Source organism: Myotis daubentonii, chromosome 7 (assembly GCF_963259705.1).
Source record: "Myotis daubentonii chromosome 7, mMyoDau2.1, whole genome shotgun sequence".
Lineage (NCBI taxonomy): Eukaryota > Metazoa > Chordata > Mammalia > Chiroptera > Vespertilionidae > Myotis > Myotis daubentonii.
In genome coordinates this window covers 8241657-8269122 of record NC_081846.1, presented here as the reverse complement: position 1 = coordinate 8269122, position 27466 = coordinate 8241657, and the positions used below count along the sequence as shown (strand labels likewise).

General features: G+C 46.2%; 1 protein-coding gene across 10 annotated transcripts in view; it reads left to right on the top strand.

The window, feature by feature from the left end:
- The window catches only part of SATB2 (SATB homeobox 2), a 184478-nt gene that overhangs the window by 62798 nt on the left and 94214 nt on the right, over positions 1 to 27466 (top strand). For all 10 annotated transcript variants that reach the window (XM_059702663.1, XM_059702661.1, XM_059702662.1 and 7 more), the window contains 2 exons: positions 18393 to 18519; positions 20089 to 20212. In XM_059702663.1, the coding sequence (XP_059558646.1) occupies positions 18393 to 18519; positions 20089 to 20212 (251 nt within the window). The remainder of the gene's footprint in view (positions 1 to 18392; positions 18520 to 20088; positions 20213 to 27466) is intronic.

Sequence of the window (27466 nt, the reverse complement as noted above, 5' to 3'; positions counted from 1 at the left end):
ATCCTGAGGACCCTACAGGTTAGTGGGAAAGGGAACTTCACGTGAATGGTGTAGTCATTTACCTCATGAATACATACAAGTGCAGTGAGATTCATTTTATTGGGGGAAACAGAGAAAGGGCTATTTTCTCGGAAGTGTTGTGTGAGTTGGACCATGAAGGCCAAGCTGGAGTTGCCCAGGGGGTGGGAGGTGCCATGATGGGAGACGGGTATGAACTCTGAGGTCGGGAAATCTGCCTTCAGCCTCTGCCGGTGAGTATCTGGTGGCCTTGGTGAGTTATCTAGCCAGATCTAAAGTGGAGAAGCGCATATCTGTGCCAAAGGGTTTTTGTGAAAAGAATACTCGAGAAAGTGTTCGGCTCATAGAGACGTATCAATGCGTTATTTTGCAATCACCTGGAATTCTGTCCTCTTCTCTGTATACAGGAAATTACAAAATAGCCGCCACTCCAAGAATCCGTAGTTCTTGTACTTGTTCCGATCTTATCTGTCTCTTTGTCTTTAAGAGTTCAGAGTTTGGCAGTTCATCGGCACTTCAGACTCAGCTTGTTGGAACACTGACTCGGCTCTTTAGGACTGTCCCTCTCACCCACTGGCCGAGAAAGTAACGTCTCCTCTTTCTCAAATTCAAAACCAGAAATGAATCATGTTAAGCTCTTTGTCATTATGTTTACTCTTTATAACAGCAACAACAAAGCATTTGGTTGGCAGTTTCGACTTTCCAGAGAACCTGAATTCCTAGGGCCGCACTCAGTGCTCTCAGCAAGCCTGGCGATGGAGGCCACTGTGATCTGCTCACAGCGGGGAGGTGGAGAGGCACTGAGAATGGGGTGGCTTGGTCTCCTGACTCCCATCCAGTACTTGTCACTTCCTATCGCGCATGTCTTTCTATTTCCCTGTCTTCAGATTCTGGTTTTCTTCCCAGGGTTGCCCGCGTTCATCCTTTCACCCTCTTTCTCTCTCTAGACCACAGCCGTCTTTGCTTCGCTTCTCTGTGGCCATCTTATGCAGCTGTCTCTTCTGACCAAACTCTGTGGCTCTGGGAAGGCTTGCGCTGCCTTGAGTTGAGATGGTAGCTTGGCATTTCTCAGTCACCTCTCCATGCTCTCCAGTGGCTTCTCATTGCCTGAGAAGCAACTTCAAGGTCCTCCTCCATTCTCTTTCAAAACCACAAGGCGTTCCCGATTTCTTGGTCCTAATTTCACCTTCTTGCCGAGGAATGGAATGTGCTTAAGATATGGCCTCTTTGAGGTGAAACCATTTTCTGTGTAACATCCTGTGCCCTCCCCACCCCCCCGGGGACCCTGCTGACTCGGCACCCCCTGTTCTTCTAAAGCAGCAGCAACCAGGTTTTTTCATCACGGCCGTCCTGAGACTGTCATGTCTCTGTGACCGCCATTAAAAAATGATCTGTGTTTATTCTTTTTCAGGTTTTGTGTTTCTTTCTTGACGCACATTTATTTTTGCTGAGTTATTTTGCAGACATACCCAGGCTTGAATCGAATGTTTGAGATCAGTGGTGGGCAAACTCATTAGTCAACAGAGCCAAATATCAACAGTACAACGATTGAAATTTCTTTTGAGAGCCACATTTTTTAAACTTAAACTATATAGGTAGGTACAATGTTATTAACTTAATTACGGTACTTCTAACGCTTAGGAAGAGCCACACTCAAGGGGCCAAAGAGCCTCATGTGGCTTGCGAGCCGCAGTTTGCCGACCACGGACTTATATGATCAATTCCTAGGATCTAAAGAGTTCTGTCACTTTAAATTATTCTGTGAGCAGCATCAGCCAGGATTGAGATGATAAGGGTGACACTTGTTAGAATATTTCTCTCTATGAGACAGGTCATCGTTTACAAATAGTTATTGGTCTTGGGATCTCTGCTAGCTGCAGCCTGTTTTCCAAATTTGGGGAATATTTTGTCTTCATCAAATGATATAAGAACACTAAAGTCAAATGAAAACGGACTTAAAATGATACCGTAGAGGATTGTAAAGATCTATTAGGAGAGATCAGACGTTGCTTTCTCGTTTGTGGTCTCTGCCTGCTCCTTTTCCTTCATTCTGTTCTCCTTGCTTCAGTCCGTAGTCGTTCGGGAAGGTGGTTTGTACAAAAAGAATGACAATAAAAGGCATGAAGGGAAGTGTATGCACTACCGCCTCTTTGTCTCCCTCTGAGACTTCACGTATGCGCGGCTTCAGAAACCAGTTTAAAAATAAGAACGATGAGGGCGGCTGCAATCTGCTTCCCTTCATGCAGATTAGGTGTGGCCCTCGGGCACCTGCAGTGCTAATGTGGCCTCGCGTTGGGTCTGATTAGTGTGAACCCAGATCTTCTTTTCCATTAAAACAGGCATGTGTTTGCTGGGAACGAGTTAACAACACAGGTGATATGTTCACGAATAGCCATGGGTCAGGGCACACGCGGGCAGTTCCTCAGTGTGGCCAACACACGCTAGCTGGGCCTCCTGATTTCCTCTGCTCTCATGCGGCTTCTCCCTGAGGACTTTGGGGTTTCCAGAAATTAGGGGGATTGTGACTTCCCTTTGTGCTGGGGCGACTTTGAAAGGTCATTTTCCTCTGCATCCCAAATGCAAATGTTAGTGTCATTTTTGTCAAACACATCTGTAGGCCTTACATTTGCAAGAGCAAATCCCTTGACTTGTCCAGAATGAATGTTGGAATAAGGATACCCACTCTGGGCAATTTTACTGCAACAGTTATTTTGAATGCCCTGGGGTGAAGCATTAATGATCTTCCAAAAAGAGAATAGAGACAGCAGGTATGGAAATCCCAAGCATCTCTTATGACTCTATTAGACCAGGTTTTAAGAAAATATTTTGGTACTAATAATTGCACTTTATGGGAAAAGAGTAAAAAGTTTGTATGAACCCAGAAGGGGCTGTATGTTCAGGAGACAAAATTGGGTCCCTTTCTCCAGGTTTGGGTGCATAAACAGCTAAAGTCTGTGTCCAGCTCACCTTGAAAATGGCTGGCTGTTTAATATGAGCCATATCTCATGTGAAGTCCTTTTGTAACCCGAATTAGCTCCTGCCCATGGGGGAGCCAGAACATCAAACAATTAACATAGTCTGTGTCGTCATGAATAGAGCGGAGAGAGACGGTCCTGTGTGACAGATATCATAGTTAGTCCTTTACATGGGTTTGCTTCATGTGGAGTGGTTTACGGAAGAATAAAAGGTTTGTGTTTTAATAAGACTCATAATAAACCCTTATTCTGGCTTATTATGAGCATTATTTATATGCACCACCCGACCCAATATTTTGTGTCATCAAATAACTAGGTAGGTAGCAGGGGCAAGAATGGATAAGCTCTTGCTTCTTATTTACTTTACTTGGCAAAATAAACAAAATGCTAAAGTTATGAGTTACAGGGATGTGATTGGGAAAGACATTTGCAGCCATTTTTGGGCTCATAGTTCTTAGAACATAATCATGTTTCAGTATTTTTAAAACATTATTTTGAGGCCTTGACTAAGTGTCAATCACTGGGCTAGGACACTAAGATGAATAGTTCCTGATTGATTACAACTGGTTTTGAGATGTTTTAAGTTTCGAAGAACCACAAATTGATACGTAAATATCCATGGACATTTTTTTAAACTATGTTTTTTCTAATTGATTTTTAGAGAGAGAGGAAGAGAGAGAGGTCGAGAGATAGAAACATTGATGAGACAGGAGCATCATCGATCAGCTGCATCCTGCACGCCCACGCAGCCTGGGCATGTGCCTTGACCGGGAATTGAACCTGTGACCTCTTGGTTTCTGGGTCGACGCTCAACCATTGAGCCACATTGGACTCCATGGGCATTTTAACATAAATAAGTTTAACTTACTGTGAATCAGACTAGAAAGTATTACATCAGAATTTAAAAATTAGTAACTTATTCTTTGTTTCTGGTGTGAACTATTTTTAATGTGATACTCGATAATTTGGTTAACTATTCTCTTCTAGTGTAGTAACTTAGCAATACCATGAGAAGCATCAAAGTAACGCCCAGTTTCTTGATGGATCATTAGAAAGTGAATATGATGCTACACAGACTGATGAGTGAGTCTGAGAGGAAAAGTTGGGCCTATTAGGGCCCATGCAGCTCATCGTGCTATGAAAGACACGAAGAAAGCCAGTCTTGTTGTAGTGACTATTTTCTGTGCCACTCCCATGTATTGTAGAGCATATATGTTAAAGCAGCAAATAACAAAAAGTGAAATAAACTGTTCTCCCCCCCCCCCCCCCATTTGACTTAGTGACCAGAGAACCAAATCAGTTTTTGAGATTTGTCTTTTTTCCTCTCTTTAGAGGTGGGAAGTTGATGGTGGCTTGATATTAGAATCAAAATAAAACACCACTCAAGTTATTTTATTTTTATTGACTTCAGAGGGGAAGGGAGAGGGAGAGAGAGATAGAAACATCAATGATGAGAGAGAATCATTGATCAGCTGCCTCCTGCACGCCTCCCACTGGGGATCGAGCCCACAACCCGGGCGTGTGCCCTTGACAGGAATCGAACCAGGGACTCTTCAGTCTGCAGGCCGACGTTCTAGCCACTGAGCCAAACCAGCTAGGGCAAGTTATTTTAAGGATGGTTGAATTAAAGTTAAATCCTCCTGAGGCTGTAGCCCTCAGGGCTTCTTTCCAGTCTTTTTTCTAATGGGACACAATAGGAATGTGCAGTATTAGCTCTATGCTCCTGTCTTCTCATCTTCCTAGCCAGTCTTTATTTTTTAAAGCCCCGAATAAAAGTAAGTCTCGCTTACATTTCCAGGGTCTCATATGTCCATGATTCCTAGGGAATTTCTTAGTATTTATAATCAGATAATTTTGAGATTTCAGTGCCTTGATCTTAATTTTCAGCATCATACTTCCTGAGTGAATTAGATTTATTTACTTATGTGGGTTATGTTAGGGACTTTATTTGGTTATATACAAATACATCTTTAAGGACAGGAAATTACTTATTTGGGAAGGCATATAAACAATTTATGTCTTCTGTTCGGTATGATGGAAATGCAAAATTGATCTGTGCGTGTCTTACCTGTTTTAATAATTGTGTTACCATGTTTCATTAACATGAAAGAATCCCAGGGAAAGTCACTTCTGGCTAATGATTTGAACGTGAGGAGTGATGAACACAATTGCATTTGCTCAGGTAGTGGTCCGCTCAGTAGTCTGCAGGCAGCAGCTTTTGCTCTTTTAGTAAAAGTGCAGTTGGCAGAAGGATATTCAGTTAATAAAATCCTGATTGAGCCGTGTTTCCTCTTGTGGTTGATACCAAAGCCATTGTTTTGTTCACCAACTGGCAGACCTTCAATGACCCTGAATTTAGAAGTTGTTTACTTTACTTGGAAAGTTTAAAAATGAGCTCTCCCTGGGAAGCAAAATGCTGAGTTCTTGACTTTTCCTCCCGCTCTCCCTTCCTTCCTCAGTCTACCAATTCAATGTTGAGTTTATTTTCACAGTTTTGAAGGCTTAAGTGTTTTTTAAAATGACAGTAGTCAACACCTCCATGGCTGGGTGCCAGAGCATTCAGACGGGGCTTTGCGTTAGAGCGTCAGAGCGTCCAGGGGTCGGCGATCCGGACATCTCTGCGCAGCGTGGTTCCATGAGAAGATGGGGTGTGGGGGTTTCATCTCTTCAGGCCTAGAGTTCTCTGTGCCTTCAGCAGCGTCTAGAGCAGTGATGGCGAACCTTTTGAGCTCAGCGTGTCAGCATTTTGAAAAACCCTAACTTAACTCTGGTGCTGTGTCACATATAGACATTTTTTGATATTTGCAACCATAGTAAAACAAAGACTTATATTTTTGATACTTATTTTACATATTTAAATGCCATTTAACAAAAATCAACCAAAAAAATGAGTTCGTGTGTCACCTCTGACACGGGTGTCATAGGTTCGCCATCACTGGTCTAGAATATGTCTTATGCTGGGTGTCCAGGGTGCCAAGATGTGGGAGCTCAGTTTTCTACTTATTGGGGGGTAGCAGGAGGCTGGGGACAGAATCTGGGGAGAGAGCATCAAGTGAACCTGCAAAGTGAGCCAGTGATGCCCATGGATCAAGGCAAAGTGGCCTCCCTCCCTCCCTCCGTCCATCCCTCCCTCCCTCCCTCCCTCGGTCCCTCCCTCCCTCCCTCCGTCCCTCCCTCTCTCCCTCCCTCCGTCCCTCCCTCCCTCCCTCCCTCGGTCCCTCCCTCCCTCCCTCCCTCCGTCCCTCCCTCCCTCCCTCGGTCCCTCCCTCCCTCCCTCCCTCCGTCCCTCCCTCCCTCCCTCCCTCCGTCCCTCCCTCCCTCCCTTCCTCGGTCCCTCCCTCCCTCCCTCCGTCCCTCCCTCCGTCCCTCCCTCCCTCCCTCCCTCGGTCCCTCCCTCCCTCCCTCCCTCAGTCCCTCCCTCCCTCCGTCTCTCCCTCCCTCCCTTTCCCCATTTCCCTTCCTTCCTCCCTCCCTCCCATCCATCCACCCATCCATCCATCCATCCATCCATCCATCCATCCACCCACCCACCCATCCATCCATCCATCCATCCACCCATCCACCCATCCACCCACCCACCCACCCACCCACCCACCCATCCACCCATCCATCCATCCATCCATCCATCCATCCATCCATCCATCCATCCACCCATCCACCCATCCACCCATCCATCCACCCATCCACCCATCCACCCATCCATCCATCCATCCATCCATCCATCCATCCATCCATCCATCAATCCACCCACCCACCCACCCACCCATCCATCCATCCACCCACCCACCCACCCACCCACCCACCCATCCATCCATCCATCCATCCACCCATCCATCCATCCACCCACCCATCCATCCATCTCTGTGCCTCTGCCATCTGCCAGGCACTGCGCTCCTGTGCAGCTTGGCTCTAGTGAGGAAGGGACCCGGTGAGCACTGCAGCCGCAGGGGGTCTGGGATGCGGTGGGGCAGGTGGTGAAATGCCTTGTTGACGCTGCGTCTCAGGTTTCAGCTCCTAAGGATGATGAAGTGGGGGCCTGAGAGAGGAAGGGGCTTGCCCCAGTTATGAGATGGAAGGCACTCCGGGCCTGGGTTCTCTGACTACATCAGCCATGACGTGTTAGAAGATTCCCATTTTTGTTTAAGGAAACTTTCCCTTAGAAACATTCTAAAAAATGCTATGCTTCCCTTTTCCATGTTAACTTAGAATTCGTGGAAGCCAGTATGTGTTTATGCTGCACCTTCAGTTTTCAGTGCAGTTTAGCTTATGTATTTTATTGTAATTCCCTTATGTGAGTCAGACAGGAGGGTTTTTTTGTTTTGTTTTGCTTTTTGGTGTTGATTTTATTGTTTTTGCTTTTATTATTTTTTATTTAAAAGTTTATTTTTCAACTACCATTTACATTTAATATTATTCTCTATTATTTCAGGAGTACAGCTTAGTGGTTAGACAGTCATATACTTCACAAGTGTCCCCCCGATGTTTCAAGTGCTCACTTGGCACCGTATTCAGTTATCACAACATTAATGATAGGACTTCCCACATTGTACTTTACATCCTGTGACTGTTTCATGACGACACATTTGTTATCTTAATCCTTTCACTTTTTTCCATCCAGTCCCCTAACCCCCGGCCCCCCCCCCCAAGCAGCTACCAGTCTGTTCTCTGTATCTATGATTCTGTTTCTATTTTGTTTGTTCATTCATTTTGCTCTTCAGATTCCACATGTAAGTGAAATCATGTGGTATGTGAATTTTTCTGTCTGACTTACTTCACTTAGCATAGTACCCCCTAGGTCCATCCATGATGAAATGAATGGTAAGATCTCAGTCTTTTTTTATGGCCTAGTAATATGCTATTGTATATATGTACCAAATCCTTTTTATCCACTCGTCTAGTGTTGGGCACTGGGGTTGCTTCCATATCTTGGCATTTGTAGATGACACTGCAGTGAGCATTGATTTGCTTTCCAATACCCATTTTGTAGAAGTGAAGACAGGGGCCCCGGGAGATTGAGTTGCCATAAGTGCAGAGCGACAGAACCCAAGACCAGAGCTAGACATCATGATGCCAGGTTGCTGCTGCTGCTTCCAAGTGGCTTTCCTGAGATGCGGCCGTCGCATGCCCACTGTGTCCGAGGCATCCTCAGGCTTACGGGCTGTGACAGGGTTGTAAAAACAGTGAGCTGACTGACCCTGCCCTCTGGCAGTTTGTAGTCGGGATAAGGGAAGCTTATGTATCTACAGGAAACCTGTTTCCCTTGGCCTTCACCTCTTTAGCTCATGTCAAATCCTGAAAACTTAAAAAGAAATGTAACTCAGTGACGATGCACTCCTAACCCCATTTTCCTTCTCACATGCCCTGACTCTCTCTCTTCTCTTTTCCTACTTGACAGTAATGAGAATATTAGCAGGCCACCTGGGCAGTGCTTCTCCACCTGGCTCACCCTCAGTGTCTCCCGGGACCTACCTTTTGCACTTTGGTTTCCGAAGCTGGGGTGGGGTTGGGGCAGAGCATGGCCACAGACATGACTGGGGATGAGCTTGGAACTCGATCACTCCATGTGACAGCTCTCGGCAGCACAGCCCTTACTGAAAGGGAGGTTCCTGAGGGTGGGGGGAAGAATTAACTTCTGACCTTGCTCTGCCCTACAGATCATCCCAAACTTCTCAGCTACCAAGGATAGCCTGGCATCTTTTCAGGAGGAATTGCTAAGGATCACAGTTCAGTAGCCCATTGATTCTATATGGCATTTTCCTGACATGGCTGAATATTTTATTGGACTCAAGTAGACCATTGTCATTGTTCATAAACAGTTATGTAATGGCTACAGATCTATCTTAGATTCAAGCCAAGAAACATTTGCCAATGGAGAGCCCCACCTATGTATTGGGCCTCTTAATTATAGCCATTAACATGGTAAGGTAGGGGAGATCAACCCAAGGACTTGTACGCATGCATATAAGCATAACCAATGGACACAGACACCAGCGGGGTGAGGGCATGAGCAGGGGGTGGGGAGGGCAATGAGGGGATAAGGACACATATGTAATACCTTAATAAAGAAAATTTAAAAAACAAAACAAAACAAAAACAAACAAAAATGGTAGTACCATATTTAAAGGTTGAGTTTGCTGCATTTAATATAACATTTTCCAAAAATGGTAATTAAATAACTTTCAAAATTGTTTTGAATGTAAAACATCTGATAGGAAGATGTACTGCAAGTGAAAATTATTAAAATGTTCTTAAAGGGGCCCCAAAATTATCAAATCGAATAAACAAAAAGCCAAACAAAACTCTAAGCCAAAAGCAGTTACCATTTTGTAATAGTTACACCATATTTGCTTCCATGTCTCATAGTTTCTTAACAAATTACTGTGAAATCAGGTTAGTGGGAACATGAGTAAAAATGTACAACATAAGTAAGTCTACTTTTTCCCTTCCTATTATATGGCAACATTTTCTTTGATAATCAGCATGCCAATATAGTGTGGCCCTTGAGGTCACATGTTGCGCAACCTTAAATTATCGGGAACAGAAGATGCCCGGGGGGCAGTTCTGGAATATGTAATTGGGATCTCGCAGGTGTTGGGCCCGAGATGAGCACCTGGAAGGCTAGGTCCTTCCAGCCCCATCTGCAAAGAATACATGTCACTAATTAGGATGGCAACCGTGTGCGGCAACTGTATTTTAGGTCGTCAGTGGGTACTGCTTACCCCAGAGGAGGCAGAAACGCGGGCTAGAACAGCATCTGCTAGAATATAGCAAAGTCTGTTTAAAAGAGTACACTTTCCCCTTGTGTCTTGGATTATTGAAGATACTTTAGGGGGACAAATGCTAGCGGGAAATCTCTTTATGCAAATGTATTTCTGAATGGAAAGGAGGAAAAGAAAAGAGAGGTTTGTTTGGGTTACCTGCCAAAACTGATCCTTGAATTCCAAACTTTTAGATAATGATTAAGCTATTAAACTGGGGACAATAACACAATATGTACCAGATGAAATAGTTTTTTAACCCGTGACCGGAGCTTAGAACGGATCCCAAATAATTTCTCGTAACCCTTTTTTTCTCTCATTTGTCCCATTCCTCCATTGTAACGATTTTCAATGGCATGCTTACGAAACAAATAGCTAAACAGCAACCATATTTTTTTCATATCCTGACCAATATTTTGGCTGTTTTTCAGAAGAATCGGAATTTTCAAAATTAAATAAAGGTTTCTAAAATGCCAACTTCAGAAAGTTTTATTTAATTTGTGGAATAATTTTGTGTGTTTTTTTCAATAGGGTCTTTATTAATTTAGTCTAGTTACTTAGTGCTTATATTAAATAATCTAATAAAAGTCAGGGTTATAACATAACGTTTCCCAAATGTGAAGCTGCATCTATTACATGAGACAAAAATCTTTTTGCTGCAAAATGTAAAAACCATGTATAGAATTACAAGGCACCAAATCGTACTGTAAATATTTTTTAAGTAGAACATTTCTGTAGCGTAAGGGAGTAGTCAACTCAAGTAAAGATTGACAGACGGCTGTTCATCCCTAGAGTTAATTCAGAAAGCTCTCTAACATCATAGTTCAGTGTCTTACTACTAACAGTGTTCCTGAGGATAATTTTCCCTGAAAGATACAGCTATGCTTTAAGATAAAAGTTAGGATTCTTAAAGAGTACAAAACTACCTTGTTTGTGTTTGTCAATAATCCCCAAGTTGATGCAGATAGAGGAGCTGTCTGGAGACAGGAAATAGTACATCCTGTGTGTGTATGTTGATTTTTAGATGATTTATCTAACAATATAGCGTCAACGTTTATTGGGAATCACTGAATTATTTATTTGTGCCTGGTGCTTTCTTTTGTATTGTCATAAAGACAAGATTAAATGTATTGCAGGTTCCCAGACAAGTGTGTTGTGAGTTTCATTAACTTGTGGAAGTTATCATGGCCCTTGGATAATGTAAATGCTAGAAGAATGCTATTTCATTTTCCATGTACTTTTACCCCAATGCAAGACATGTGAAACATACTAGTAGTCCTTAAAATCAAAGCAGCAGGTGAAGAAGAGCTATAGAAAGTTGTATCGGGGTCCGGCTAAGCTATGCATTACAAAGGGAAATGTATGCACTCCAAGAATCACTTTTGTCCGGCATTTTTCCTCTTTTCTCATGGAAAAGTCTTTCCCACCACAGGTTTAACAATAATAACTACAATTTATGACTTTGTGTTGCTACAGTTTGCTGATATACCACAGTCGGCACAGGTTAGAAACAAGCTGAGTTATGACACACTGCCGGGTAGGGATTTCCCATGAACTGACTTCCAGATAAATCATCCTGTGGCATTGTTACATAGGACAGACAGTGTTTCATTTCTTTAACAAAGCGTAGCTGAACAACAGAAAATTATATGCTGCCGCATAGAGCCACGGCCACTCTGAGGTGCGATCGATGCCAGGAGTTCTGTTTTTACAAGGGGCCTCGTCACCAGTGGGTATGGAAATAATACCAGGAGCCAGAAGCCCCAGGCTTAGTCACTCTGAGCCTGGCTTTTTTATTGATACTCCTTTGCTGAAATCTCTTTCAGGGAGTAATGAGATATGTAAGCCCCAGCCTTTGGATATGAAAGCAAATGTCTCATTTCCCCCCCAGGCTGAGTTTTCACTTTGCTTTGAAAATTCATGTTAAAACATCACTGGAATAAAAGAACATTATTCACTGAATTGCGTGATCAGAATACTGCTGCTATCTTGGCGGGTCCCTATATCTGTCTCACAATTTGGTAGGTGGATTTTATTCTACAGTACACCCAATCGATACCTATTTTATTAGTGTCTATATGCTGCTGCAAACAGTGAGAATTATTTCTGTGTGTGTACTTCACAAGGTATCTGATGCAGGCCTTCGTGAAGTAAATGTTTCTCATAGTTGAAGTACAGGGGATAAAAGCTATCGTGTGGTTTATTTTAGGAGTGGTTTCACTTAGCTACGTGTTTGGCGATAATAAGCTCCTCTACCCCAGGGTGTAGGGAGAGCGTGTACCGGGTTATCTCTGCATCTTTGCGATTTGTGCTGGAGACACAAAAGAAAAACTTGTTGAATGAATGAAGGAATGATTACTGCGTAATACAAACCCTTCTGATGCCCTATTGATTATGTTGTATTAGACATATAATTTTATTTAGTTCTCAGAAGTGATCAACTTTCTAAAAAGCTAAACATTGATGAACTATAATGTATATTATTATCACTCTTGTTTTTGCATAATTTGAGGTAAATAATAGTAATAATGAATTACGCATCTACTGAGAAGAGTATTTGATTTCTCTGAGATAGATTATAAACTCAAAAAATAACGAAAACATGAACACACACGCACAACTTGGTATTTCTTTTTATGAAATGTCAGCTCTGTGACTATGACAGAAGACTGCATCGAGAGAGTGGAAACCGGTCTCCATTATTGCATCTTTTTAATTTTAGACAAAGATTGCCTCCATTGCCAACCTAATTTTATGGCACTAATGGGAAATCTACCTACAATTGCATTTTGTTATTTGGTCTAAAGGCTCTGCACAAAGAGTGGATTGGTCCTCTGTATTTCAGTGAACAGATTTGTCTGGGTGTAAACAATTTTATTTCTATAAAGCTCCATTCAATCATGTTAACATTTGTATGAATTTCAGCCCCCAAATAAAGGCCCATAATTTGTGACTCAAAGACCTTGAAACTGCATCTGTAATAGTCAGGCCTTTTCTCAACACCAGGCCTTTTCTAAATGCTTGCAGATGAAAAATTCCTTAGAAATAGGAACGATGATTTTGGAAACAATGTTTATTTCTGAAATGGCACTGTTGTGGGAGACAGTGTTTTCCAGAGAAGTTCCAAGTATAGCTGGCTTTTCTGGGCCCATCACTTCTCTCCTCATTGGTCTCATCTGCTTTGTATAACATGAAACGTCAAGACCCTGCCTGGTAGGTGACCTCGGATGCGGATGCGCATGGCCCAGCCTTCCCAGGGCCCATCGTGTGTTTGGGCATTGGTATGTGGGCGGAGCTAAGTGGGAAGGGTGGTGTTGGCCCTGTAGTTAGGACACTGGTGAGATGAAGCCCAGTGTCTCGCTCTGACTATTCCCCACTCGTGTCCTTGAAAATGGCTCTTCTGTGACCCTCAGCTGGCTGCCAGTTAGAACGCTGCCCCATCACTCTTCTCATGAGAATGAACTAATGGGTTGAAAAAAACACTTGCAAACTGTAAGGTAACACAAGGGGATGGTGTGACAAAGTTCGTCTCTTATAAGATACCCAAACCAACCAAGAATTTTTATTGTGCCGCTGTGTAGGGAAAGGATTACTTTAGGCTGGGTTGATCAGGGTTAGAATTATGCTCAGGGCAGAATTGGAAAGAATGTGTCTGATTTCTAGCAGTGAATATTGGGGATCAGTACTCCAGACAGAATGAGGGTGTGATATGTATTCCGGGAAGAAACAGGAATTGGCATCCATTGAGCATTCCCCGTGTGCCTGGCTGGGCTCAAGGTGTGGTGTGTGTGTATGTGTACACCTATGTGAACATAATACAATCTAATTTAATCATAATTCATTTCTCTCATTTTCCAGATTGGGGTTTTCAAAACCTATTCATAGAATGTGAGCACTGGACATGTATCTGTATATTTATAGTTATGCCATTTTTATTGGGATTTTTCCAGGGATGTGAGCCAGTATCTACAGGGGATCCTTTCTTCTTTGTCCTCCGCCAGTGGGCAGTAGCATTTGCTGGGGTTGGTCTCCCTCCTTAGAGAGAGCCAGGGAGAGGCTACAATTAGACACACCTATCTATATTACTGCAGCTCTTTTTTTCTTCCTTCAAAATGCATCCCTCTTTCGATCCATCTGCATTCCAGTATAGGTTCATTTTCCTAAATTACACCCAAATCCCAGACTTCGAAGGATCCATTTCCCCTGAGGTTGACTGAGCACTTGCTGTGTGCCAGCCCCAGCCCTAAATTCTAATTCTCGTTCAAAGCCTCCTGGCAGCCCTGAGGGGTAGATGTCGTTATGATCCCATTTTACAGATGAGGGAGACTGAGACTCAACGAGATGAACAGCCTGTTCAGAGTCTCACAGCTGAAAGCAGACGAGGTGGGACCTACACGCGCCTCTGACTCCAGGCTCTGCTCCTGACCTCTGACCCATGCAGCGTGCTGCTGAGCCGGGCATTCAAGGCCTGGCAGGCCTGGAACCACGCTCTCTCCCCGTCTTCTCTTCCGACGTGCCTCACACATGAGCCGCTGTGATGCGGAGGGTACTGAGGAGAGCAAGCACGTGGCGATCGAAGGGAATCTGGGCTTTGTTCTTTCAGATTTCCCATTTCCCCAGGAAAGTGTTGAAACTAGATACGTAGCGGCGAAGGTCTGAGGGAGAAGTTGGAGGTGCACTTCCAGTGAACGTGGCGGTGCAGCACTGAGGGGAAAGGGAGTGTGGAAGTGCAATGGTTAGAGCAGGGAGAGCTGAGTCTACTCGGGGGAAAGGAAAGGAGACCTTGAGGGGTAAGGATGGAGGCATTGAAGAGGGTGGGGGTCGAGGAGGGACATGATTGGTGTCCAGCCCTCCTCTGTGACTTATAATAACGAGGCCTTTTACAGGCACACGACCAGATTAAAAAGGGAAAGGTAACGAAGATGGAAAAATATCCTCGAGTCAATATCTTTTTAAATAACTGGACTCTATCTTCTTTTTAAGAAGTATTAAAATCACCTGAATAATGACTGTAAACAATTGTTGAGATTAATTACATCCAGGCTCTGTGCTAAAGGCTTTCCGCTTACTCTGCATTAGAATCCTAGGGGGTCCGTACTTTTATTGTTCCGTTTCACAGGTGAGAAGGCTGAGGCATGGAGGAACGCAGTAACTCGCTGAGCCCACACATTTAGTAGGTGGAGGGGCCTGGATGTGAACGGAGGCAGTTAGACTTGGCCGCTTGTGTTCTTAGCCACTGTGCTCTCCTGCTTCCCAACCTGATTTTTGAACTGACCCTGCAGAGTTCAGCGCACAACTGAACAATAGAAGAGATGCATCTATTAAGAAGTCTTGATACTTCTTAAAAAGTAGAGTCCATTTATCTAAAAAAATATTGACACAAGGATATTTTTACGTCCTCATTATTATAAGTCACAGAGGAGGACTGGACTTATATGAAACCCCAATTTGATTTCCTCAATTAACACTTGACTCCTAGTCCAAATCATATTTTTGTCTATTTTATATCAGAGAAGCAAGTCTGTAGCTAAGGCACGTATTTCAGAGGGTTGCGTTGGTCTGAGTGCCTAGCACCGGCTGTCCTAGCAGATCCGCCACCTGCAGAACCTGGGACACAGTGGAGCACAGGACAGGCTCCCAGGACTGGGGCGCTAGTCAGCAGGGCGCACACTCCCCATTGCCTGAAAATAGCTCTTCCGTCAGCAGCTCTCGTCTAAGGCAGAGACCAACCTGTAGCAGCTGCTCTCGGCGGAGGCATTGCGTGTTGTGAGGACACCTGTGTGTCTAATTCCAGCCCAAACAAGTCTCCTTCTGGCTCCCAATGTGGGGAGAGAATTTACTTAAATGGAGGCTGCTATTTTCAGTAGAGTGATTTGTCTATCATTTCCTCCCCCTTCACCTTTTTTTTTTGAGGTATAATTTACATACAATAAAATGTATGCATATTGTTGGGTTTTATGAAATTTGACAACTTTTATACCCATGCAACCACCAAGCAAAAGAAGAGAATTCTCTTCTGTCCCTTCCCAGTCAATTGCCCCTGCCACCCAGGCAACCACTTTCTGAGGTTGAGCTCTTAGATGAGTCTGGCCTGTTTTGCATTTTATATAAATGAAACCATACAGAAATAGTGTGTTGTTTTTAGCTGCATTGTTGTTTAATCTTTTTAAAAAAGATATATTTTTATTGATTTCAGAAAGGAATGGAGAGGGAGAGAGAGAGAGAAACATCCATGATGAGAGAGAACCATTGATCGGCTGCCTCCTCACACCCCACACTGGGGATTGAGTCCACAACCCGGGCATGTGTCCTGATCAGGAATCGAACTATGACCTCCTGGTTCATAGGTCGATGCTCAACCACTGAGCCCGCCGGCCGGGCGTGGTTCATTCTTACAGTGGAACCCTCTTCAGTAAAAAGGAGTGGACAAAGACACACACAACAGCATAGATGCATCTCTTCTAGGCTTGTACATTGCACTCTGCAGGATTCATTCACCTCGTATTATCTTTGCGTCCGTAGTAACCAAAGTGACCCACAGAATCAGCTTCTGCTACTTGCCTTCCATCGTGCATGACTGCCAGCTTCGTTTTCATGCCTCTCTCACCTCTGACAATGAAACGTCGTGTCGTTAGAACTTGGCCAGTTTATACTCAACCAATGGGCTACCACGGTCATGACTCTTAAAGGAATTTAAAACAGTGGAGTGGTTCTTTTTTAAAAGGAAATACGTTAGACATGTGACATGGTATCTCCTTAGTATGTTCACGTGTCAGGAGTAGAAGAAGCACGGAGGCAGCCCCCGCCCCTCGTGGGTGGCTGTCCGGCGGGCCCGGATGCGCATTTCATGGCTACTGCGTGCTGCGTGCTGTGCACTTTTCATTGTCATGAGAGCGAATGTTAGCACAACCGTCCCCAAAAGAAAACAGCTTTTCTTGGCAAGTGGAACATGACTGAAGGAGCCAGCACTGGAGACATACGGTACCATGAATGAGAGCTGTGTTCCTTTATTGGAAGCGAGTCCAGGCACTATTTATACTGCAGCATATTCAGCACCAGATTGTTCAAGCTTAATACTGAAACAGTGCATCATTTTAATATTTTTGTTCTGTTTACCCCCTGTTTTCAAGCATTATGTCAAGCATTGCGCACTCATTTACTTCATCTTGGACAGGACATGGCCTGACCAGGGAGTTCGCCTCCTATCATTGGGATTTCACCCCATAGCTAGAAGGCGTTATTTTGTGAAGCTTTTAAACATTCACTTGAGTATGTAGGTGTCCTCTCTCTCTGATGATAACAAAAATATTTTTTAAAAGAACAGTGTAGTTGGACTCACCTGTATTGTCAAAAATAAAAATAAAAATGCTGTGTTAATGAGAGAGAGAGAGAGAGAGAGAGAGAGAGAGAGAGAGAGAGAGAGAGAATTTCCAACAGCCTGGGACCATTTGACTTTTCATAGCACACAAATAAAATTTTCATTACTCTGTGTTTGTGAAATGAGTTTTTCTTTATTTTTTCCTCTTTAATGTTATGGGTGCCCAGAGAAGATGGGTCCAGCTTAAGAGGAAGTTAGCATTTTCAGGACATGCTGCCAAAGCTGTCTCGTGAACCCTCCTGTGGCAAGGGTATCCCCAACATCGCTGCTCTATGAAGCCTGAACTTGACCAGGATTTTATTCTCTCTCCGTTGTCCTGTGTGTGCCGTCTGTCATGGGAGCCCACAGGGAAAGGGGACCATTGCCACTCTAGAAAGAGCTGAGGAGCCTGGCCGGCTGGCTCAGTGGTTGAGCATCGACCTATGAACCAGGAGGTCATGGTTCCATTCCTGGTCAGGGCACATGTCTGGGTTGTGGACTCATCCCCAGTGGGGGGCATGCAGGAGGCAGCGGATCAATGATCCTCTCTCATCATTGATATTTCTCTCTCTCTCACCTTCTCCCATCCTCTCTGAAATCAATGAAAATATATTTTAAAAAATATTTTTTAAAAAAGATAAAAAGTGCGGAGGAATTAGAAAAGAAGGAAGTTGAAGGCACGGCTGCTCTTTGCGATCTGTGGTCAGCCCCTGTGCCGTTGGCGAACACCCCCTCTGCCCGGTGCGATGCAATCTGGGCATGAACTCGAACTGCTCCGTCAGCTCCAAGCACCGCTCACCCTGGGCTCGCACCGCAGTCAGGATGTGACGGTGTCTGCCGAGCCCACACGCAGGAATTTTCTTGTACAATTCCAGGCCAGATCTCCTATTTACTTAAAGCTTGCTTGCTTTTTTTTTTTTTTCTCTTCTGGTCTATGAAATCAGCAGTCTGGTATATTTAGCATCCGGCTTAAGTTAGAGTGTGAATCGAGACTTTGGGGGAAGGAAGTGTCCTTATGGTTTGCTAAGTAATTTAAGAAACAGGAAAACATGAAATAACCGATTGTCCGTGATTGAACCTCATCCCTTTCTTCCCCTCCTGCCCGGAGCGCTGGCTCACTCCACCGTCGGCCAGAACGAACGGGGTTATTGGCCTGGGTTGTAAAATTTCTCCGAGTGGGGCCTTGCCTGTTGACTCTGGAGTGACCTTCTTAACCGCGAACAAACAGCGGCAGGTTTAATAAATGGCAGAGAGGTGTTTATGATGTTTCTCTTCCCCGCGCAGGAATAATCAAGCTGGGCAGGTGGAACCCGCTCCCGCTCAGCTACGTGACCGAGGCCCCCGACGCCACGGTGGCCGACATGCTGCAGGACGTCTATCACGTCGTGACGCTGAAGATCCAGCTGCAGAGGTGGGTCCGCACGTCTGCCCTCGCGTCTCGTCCGTCCGTCCGTCCGGCAAGGTGTCACCCCGGAGCCCAGTGCGTCTGTCTGTGCGAGTGTCTAGACATTGGGTGAAATGGGAAAGAAAAAAAAAGAGAGAGAGAGTGCCTTCCCCAGGCATCTTTATCCTCCACATTCCAGCCGGGTTAGGGTTTGTTTTCAGAAGCAGCGGAGTGGTAACCGGGGGAAGGGAAGCTGACAAATCATTACAGATCTGCGGCCCATAAGGGGAGGTCCCCGCCGCCCTGCTCCCATGGGCCCTCCTGGGAAATGCTCAGCACGGAGGCCTGGAGGATGAAATACCTCCTCGGTCTCAGGTTTGTGTGCTGAGGGGCGAGCGTTCTGCCGTGGGAGAGACTGACTAAAAATCACCGCACTGGACGCCTCTGCCCCTCTTCTCTCGGACGGGCTGCCGAGATTCTGGGAATGGTGACTGTCTCCCGCTCTCCCCATCCCCCATACAGCATCCAGAACAAATGGTGCCTCTTTCAAAGACTCTAGAGTAGTGGTTCCCAACCTTGGCTGCACATGAGAATCACCTGGGAATCCTTTTAAAATCCTGATGTCTGGGCCTCATCCTCCGGAAATTCTGTTTCTTTGTGATGGGATGGGGCCACAACATGAGTAACAAAGAAACAGAATTTCCGGAGGATGAGGCCCAGAAATCAGGATTTTAAAAGGATTCCCAGGTGACTCTCATATGCAGCCAAGATTGGGAACCACGGCTCTGGAGGCACTGCAGAGCCTGCTCCTGTGCATGCCTGCGGTCACGTGATTTCAACCACATCCTGTAGTGTGAAGGCTCTGGATTTGCCGCTTTCGGAGAACTTGTGCTCTGATGGGAGCACGGATAGCTTTGTGTCTTCTCTTAAAAGTTCTGTTTCGGGGAGGAAAGCCACATCTCTGCATCATTCTGTGAGAGTGAAGGTTGGGCCTTTAAACTTCAGGTCTGACGGAGCATCGCTTGACAGTTAGCCTTAGGGAGGCCGAGTAATTCCATTTGTATCCTGGAAGTTTATACTCCCACGGCCACACCACTTCCTTCAGCAGATGAGGGAAATCTTATTTTTAAAAATTAGCAAAAGTCCGAAGGGGCTTTTTCTCTCAGGCTGGGGTGAGCAACTGCTGGGCTGTGTCAGGGGCAGAGAGAAGCCATTTTCTGCCCCCTTCCCTATTTGGGGCCCACACTGGGTTGCGTTCTTTCGCAGTTTTACTTTTAAATATATATATGTTTTTATTGATTTCAAAGAGGAAGGGAGAGGGAGAGAGACATAGAGACATCAATGATGAGAGAGAATCATTGACTGGCTATCTCCTGCACACCCCCTACTGAGAATCCAGCCTGCACCCCGGGTTGTGCCCTGACCAGGAATCAAACCGTGACTTCCTAATTCATAGGTGGATGCTCAACCACTGAGCCACGCAGGCCGGGCCTTTAGCAGTTTTTCTAGTGCTGCCGTGGGGCCGGGAGGAACCCACACCTCTGCAGTCAGGCCCTTCATTAAGGTTTGCCTGTTCCTCCTCGCTGTGTTTTCCAGTTGCTCGAAGTTGGAAGACCTGCCCGCGGAGCAGTGGAACCACGCCACCGTCCGCAATGCCTTAAAGGAACTGCTCAAAGAGATGAACCAGAGCACACTAGCCAAAGAATGCCCTCTCTCCCAGGTCAGTATCCCGGTCGGGGGCGCGGGGGGGCCGGAGAACAGGAAACGCCACGGGGGACCATCCCGCGGGAGGGCACACTGGCTTTGACAGCTGTGTTTTATTTATAGAGTCGCACTGCATTTTGGTTGGAAAACTATGGAGATTGTGATGCTTTTTGTTGTAGCATAGAAGATACCAGTTACTGAAAGCTTTGATGTAGTGGGAGTGTATTAAAACCTTCTACATCTACAATCTTTATCTTTTCATTTGTATTCTAGAAGGTAGGTCTCAGTGTCTCCATTTTATAGATGAAGAAATCCAGGGAGAAGCACTCGACCTGCCTGAACTTGGTCGGCTGGTTAAGTGACACGCTGAGCATCACCTGCCGAAGCTCAGGCTCCAAATCACTGCACTACCTGCTCAGTGGAATGAGTTAGCCACGCCTGACCCACCTTTATTTATTTCTGTTTATTTATTGTCTAGCAGAGAGAGGTGATCTGTGCATCATACACATTTGTCGGGATTTTGTAGTGAATTCACCGGGTGGAAGTGCACTGGGAGAAGAAGTGATGCTGCACTTCTAGTGACCTGGTCATAGACCAAAACAAGAGACTGAGAGGATCGAAGGGGGATGCAGCAGACAGAAGGGCTGCTTGTCCATCTGTGTCCGTGGGCAAGGCCCCACTCTTCTGAACGATGAGATAACATGTTGGTGGCCAGAGGCAGTGGCTTAGAACCGTGGCGACGTGAACTCAGGTTGACAGGAGTTAAAGCCACTCCTGGAAGTCCACTTCCTGGTGTGAGTTGCTACACTTGGTGTAAGACAGCAGATTACTTACCTGCCTGTGAAGCTCACGGGAAGGTGATGCGAACCGTAGAACCGGAGCTGGTTCTCGGATGATGGAGCCTTGGGGAGAAGCAGGGAGCCTGGTGGTTCAGAGCGCGCCTTCTGGAGGCAGGTGGATCTAGATGCATGTCTTGGCTTATGGCCTCTATGACCTCACCTTTATGAGCCTATTTCTTTGTAAGCAAACCAGGATAGAAATAGTTCTAAGTCATAGAGTGAGAGCTATTTTGGCCTGCAACATGGTGTGCAGCGATGTTCTGTGAACAGTATCAGCTGTTATGATGGAGACATCATATTGTTGGAGTGAACAGTTTTTTGTGTGTGTGTGTCTTGGGGTGTGTTTTAGTATTTAGACCCTCTGAGACAAATCATACTATTCATGTTTTTGCTCCCAAAATGTCAGGGAGGCATGCATCTGAGTAGTAGGCAGCTAGACAGAAAGAGAGGGGCACTAGCCTTCTTGATCTGCTCTTGAAACCATTGCACAGGTTGGTGAATGAAGTGAGTCAACCATGTCAGACCCATCTTTATTTATATGTATTTATTGAGCCCTTCCCCTGTCTCGCAGAGAGAGGTGGTCTTTGCGTCATACACATTTGTAGGGATTTCGTGGTGAATACTCCAGGTAGAAGTGCATCTGGAGAAAGAGCGATACTGCATGTTAAGTGAACTGATCATAAACCGGTTCTGTGCCTGCATTGGTGCTTACAGGGCACACCCAGGCCATTTCAGTGCCTACCTGTAGGGATGTATGCAGGTGCTAAGGCTGTTGCTAGAAATTTGATTTATTCCAATGTGATAGCTCATGAAGTTATAAAAAATAATTATTTTTGAATTATTCTGATCATACGCAGGGACTGAGTAAAGAGCAGTTTAGGAAAAGAACTTTCAATCATTTGTCCTGATTTCACAATTAGTCACAATGAATTGCCTCTTGGATTTACGTACATGGAAGTCAGAATGGGCTTTGCCTGGAGGAGGACAAGCTCCTAACTTAGTATCACCAACTCAGAGTTTTATCCAGGGCTCTTAAGGCCGATGGAAATTTGGCCCAAACTGATCTATCATGATGATCAGGCCTGATTATAACTATGACGTGTGACTGGAGAGAGGGCAAGAGTGGAAAGAACCCAGATCTGAGGCCGAGAGCCCTGAGCCCCACGGCCTGTTCTTTGATGCCGGATGCAAGATCCTGGCGAGGCCTGCGCTCCCCGAGCTCCATCAGACTCTTCTGTCAACGCGACATGATCGTGTCGACACATCTTCCGTCATTCACAGGGCTGCCTGGAGGTTCACATGACATCATCTCTACTCCTGCTGTAAACAGAGCTCTCTCTCCATTTTCCGTGCCCATTGCTCGCCCACCATTTGCCTAACCTGAAAAGTTTCTTCTCTCATGTTTGAGCCTGTGGGTCCCACTGCCTCCACGTCGAAAACCGCCCTCCTTTGTGCCAGGGCCTTGTTGAGACTTCCCTCACCTCTCATCTGAGATTCTTTAAGTTGTCATGTGTCATGACTTTTCTCCTGCCCCCTGTTGCTCCAGCCCTACTGCAGGCCATCTCCTGCCATGTAACCCTCCCGTCATCTCCGCCCCCTTCCCACACCCGGTCTGTCGGTAGCACAGACTCCGTAGCATGGCCTCTGAGAGCCATCGGAAGACTGTCCACCTCCCACCAGAGCCATCTGCCCCCTCTACCTGCACCTGCTCTGAGCTCCAAACACATGGCATTAATTACTTGGAACATTTGCCATTGTTCAAACTTCACCAAAATATTCCTGAAGTGGGAGAAAGCTACCTAGTACCCTTGTACTTTGTAAGGTTACCAAAGTATCTTGTGTTATTTTTAAAAAAATGTTTTTATTGATTTTTTTTTTTTTTTAGGGAGAGGGGCAAGTAGAGGGATAGACAGATAGAAATCTCGTTTGGTTGCCTCCTGCATGCCTCCTACTGGAGATCAAGCCCGCAACCCAGGCATGTGCCCTGACCTCTTGGTTCATGGGTCGACGCTAACTGCTTAGAACACCAGCTGGGCTTCTTGTATATTTAAAAAAAATGTTATTATTGATTTTAGAGAGAGAGGAAGGGAGATGGAGAGAGAGAAAGAGAAACATTGATGTGAGGGAGAAACATCGATGGGCTGCCTCCTGCATACCCTTTATTGGGGATCGAGCCCACAACCCTGGACACGCCCCAGCAGGGAATCGAACCTGTGCCCTTTTGGTGCATGAGACAACATTCAACCAAATGAGCCACACCGCCCGGGGCAGGTTATTGTGTTATTTTAAAAATTCACACCAAGTTTATATTCTGCTCAATATACCAGTGTTTTTGATATTTAAAAAAAAAAGCCTTGGAAATCACTACCTGTAAAATTGCTAACCGTCTCCCATGCTTGTGGGACTGGCCCTTTAGGGAGATGCACCGGGTTGGCCTCTGGCTCTGGCAGCCCTTGCACACCTGCCGATGACCCAGAGTCACCGCTCCCTCTCGCACGTGCTCTCTCCAGCATGCACTGCTCTCTCCTACTGATGAAATCTTTCATATCCCTGCGGAAAGTCAGCGCTGGGGCAGGACTCTGACTTCCGCTTGAAGTATGGCTTCTGCTCTCGGCAGCCTCCGCACACCCCTCTGTCCCAGCGCTGATCCCGGCCCACTGCCCTGGGGTCTGCCTGTCCTATCACGGATGAACTGCCCACAGTCGCAGACGCCAACTCTTGTTTATCGTCATGTCCCCATTCAGCACAACGTGTCTCTTCCCCATAGCTGAGGCTCTAAGGCTGGAGCTCTCCATCTCAGCCCTATTGACCTTCTGGGCTGGACCCGTCTTGGCGGTGGGGCTGTCTGGGTGTTGTAGGATGTCTAGAACATCCCTGGCCTCCAACCCCTAGATCAGTAGTTCTCAACCTACTCACCCTTTAAATACAGTTCCTCATGTTGTGACCCAACCATAAAATGATTTCCGTTGCTACTTCATAACTGTAATGTTGCTACTGTAACGAATCGTAATGTAAATATCTGATATGCAGGATGGTCTTAGGCGACCCCTGTGAAAGGGTCGTTTGACCCCCAAAGGGCTCGTGACCCACAGGTTGAGAACCGCTGCACTAGATGCTAGTAGCATCCCTCTCCCTCCCCCACCCCCGTTGTGACAGCCAGAATGTCTCCAGACATTGCCAGGTGCCCCGTGAGGGAGCACTGTCACTCTCTCGTGAGAACCACTGCTCTGACGGGTGTAAAGAGTTCAGGATGGTCCAGCGGGCGTGGCTCAGTGGTTGAGTGTCGACCTATGAACCAGGAAGTCATGGTTCAATTCCCAGTCAGGGCACATCCCCAGGAAGTCATGGTTCAATTCCCAGTCGGGGCACACGCCCAGGTTGTGGGCTCCATCCCCAGTGTGGGCTGTGTAGGAGGCAGCAGACTAATGATTCTCTCTCATCATTGATGTTTCTCTCTCTCTTTCCCACTCCCTTCCTCTCTAAAACAAACAAACAAGTAAATAAATAAATAAATGAAGAGTTGAGTAGGAAAGTGTTGTGGAAAGTGCAGTGCCATGTGAAGGTTTAGTAATGTGACAGTGTCCTTGGCAGCCCTACACTGTCTTGAACTAGTGACAGTGACTGCAGTCAGCTGATAGGTGATGCCCAGTACAGTTTTAGTCAAGCGGGCTGGGACTGCTGTTTAGATTTGGGGGGGATTTGACTTGGGCTTCTGGGGTGCTGTGTGATTTTGATCTCAATGCAGGAGTCCTCAGCCAGCATGGGCATGGAATGTGGACCCCTCCCTAGTCCTGCAGGTAGTACCCTCAAATGTTCCAGATTGTTCACCTGCATCGCATGGCTGGACTGCATTTAGACAACCTCACTTATTCTGTTGGAGGTTGCAGTAGAAGAGGTGCAGTGGTTTAATTTCTTGAAGTTCAACCTATGGAACGTGAAAAAGAACGCATTTCTGTTCTAAGAAGGTGAAAGAGCAGTTGAGCAGTGCAGTCCACCAGCTTATGGATCCCCAAGTAAGCGCCTGGCACTTTGCAGTGGGCTGGGGGTATGGTGGTGACCATGGGGACCAAGCCTTCTATCTAGGAAGAGGAGAGCGAAGCACACAGCACTATTTGCTTCAAAGGAGAAAGGTTGGCTATTGGGCTACTTAAAATAAATAGACTCCACTCATGAGTAAAAGATGTCTAGTTTTATTTTTTATTTTTTAAAATATATTTTTAATTGATTTCAGAGAGGAAGGGAGAAGAAGAGAGAGAGAGAGAGAGAAGAAACATCAATGATGGAAGAGAATATTTGATTGGCTGCCTCCTGCACATTGGGGATCGAACCCCCAACCTGGGCATGTGCCCTGACTGGGAATCAAACCGTGATCTCCTGTTTTTAAATAATTCTTCCTTATTACCTCCAAACCAAACCATTTTAGATCTTTCCTCACTCAAATTTGGCAGTTGCATAAAGGAATGACTCAGTGGCTAATACAGCCTTTCCTGAACTTCCCAGTGGGCTGCAGTTCAGAAGAGCACCCTGGACAGTGGAAGAGTGGAAAGTCCATGCAAGGGCAGATGAACACATCTTTCTGTGGCTTATTTATAACTAGGGGCCCGGTGCACGAAATTCGTGCACTGGGTGTGTGTGTGGGGGGGAGTGTCCCTCAGCCCAGCCTGCCCCCTCTCACATACTGGGAGCCCTCAGGCGTTGACCCCCATCACCCTCCAATCGCAGGATCGGCCCCTTGCCCAGGCCTGACGCCTCTGGCCTAGGCGTCCGGCCCGGGCAGCAGGGACCTGCAGTGGCAGCGGGGGGGGGGGGGGGGGGAAGTGCCACGATCGCCCGGGCTCCGCCCTTGCCCCTGCAGGACGCCTCTGACTGAGGTGTCCGGCCCGGGCAGCGGGGACCCGCAGCTGCAGCGGCCCCGGGATCTTGGGCTTCGCTTTAGGCCCAGGTGCCGGGGTCCAGCCCCAGCGGGTCCAGGGGTCCCCAAAGGTGTGGACGGAGTCGGAGAAGAAGGAATGACACGGAGACAGCGTTCAGTTGATCAGCAGCCTAGCCAGGATCTCCAGCCAAGTTCTGGTTAGGATCTCCAGCCAGGTTCTGCAGGTTCTCCAGTCAGGTTCAGTAGCCAGGTTCTAGTCAGGCTCTCCTGCCAATCTCTGCAGTCAGGTTCAGTCCAGGATCCCCTGCGATGCTCTCTCGCCAGGCTCCACCTCCAGGCTCCGAGGCCAGTCCCTGTCCAGGATCCTCCGGCATGTTCTCGCCAGCGAAGTTCTTTTGTCTCTAGAGAACGTTCTGTGTAGGTTCTGTGCCTAGGCTCTGTCTCTCTTGGTCCTGTCTTCCAAGCCCTGTGTTCTAAGTTCTGTGTCTGAAGTTCTGTCTCTCTGTCTGGTTCTGTGTTCTAAGTTCTGTCTTCTTGATTCTGTTCTAAGTTCTGAGTGTTTCTGTCTTGTTACAACTGTATTTATACCAGTTGATTCAATCCTATCAATCTCTATTACAAAGGTTAGGGCGTTTCTTATCTCCATTCCAGGGAGAAAAGATTATGTAGTTTAAGCATGATTGTTTGTAGTTAAAGGGATTAATTACCCGCCTGGCACTTAGTTGAGGGGTTTTATTCCCTCCCTAACTTCAGGGGAAAATCCCTACCTGGGGATTCAACCTTTCTCGGAGAGGTGACCTTGGTTAAAACACAGCGCCAAGAAGGTGAGCAAACATATTAAGAACCGTATGCCATATATGCCAGGTCCCTTGAAACAGCAAGGATGGACCGGCACCCAGGCAAGGGACCCCTAGCTCCTGGGACTGCCAGCTTCGACCGTGTCCAGCTCCCATCGCTGGCTCCACCCCTACTTCCTGCTATCACTGGCCAGGGCGGAAAAGGCACCTGATTCTCCGATCATGGCTGGGGGGCAGGGCAAAGGCGGCCCCAGGGCCGCCTTTGCCCTGCCCCCCAGCTCTTAGCTCCCCCCTGGGTTTCCGATTACTGTCAGTGGCAGGGGGCTTCTTCCTGCTTTCCCTTTCGCCCCCTGCATTGTGCCTACATATGCAAATTAACCGCCATCTTGTTGGCAGTTAACTGCCAATCTTAGTTGGCAGTTAATTTGCATGTAGCCCTGATTAGCCAATGAAAAGGGTAGCTCGTACACCAATTACCATTTTTCTCTTTTATTAGTGTTGATTAATTGAGGGAGAGTTAAATGATAAAACCCCAGTCCTCAGGGTTTTGATCCATTGAAATAAGGAGAGCTCACAGTCCCTGCCTTGTCAGCCTCATAGGTTAGGAGGACCAAAGGGAATGGATGAAAAGACCATCTTGTTGATGAAAATTGCATTGAAAGAACAAACAATCTGTGAATGAATGCACCTTCCAATGTCCCTTTGCCCGCCCCCTCTCCCCAACCATGCTCTCTGTGACTCTAGATATGCTTAAAAAATTT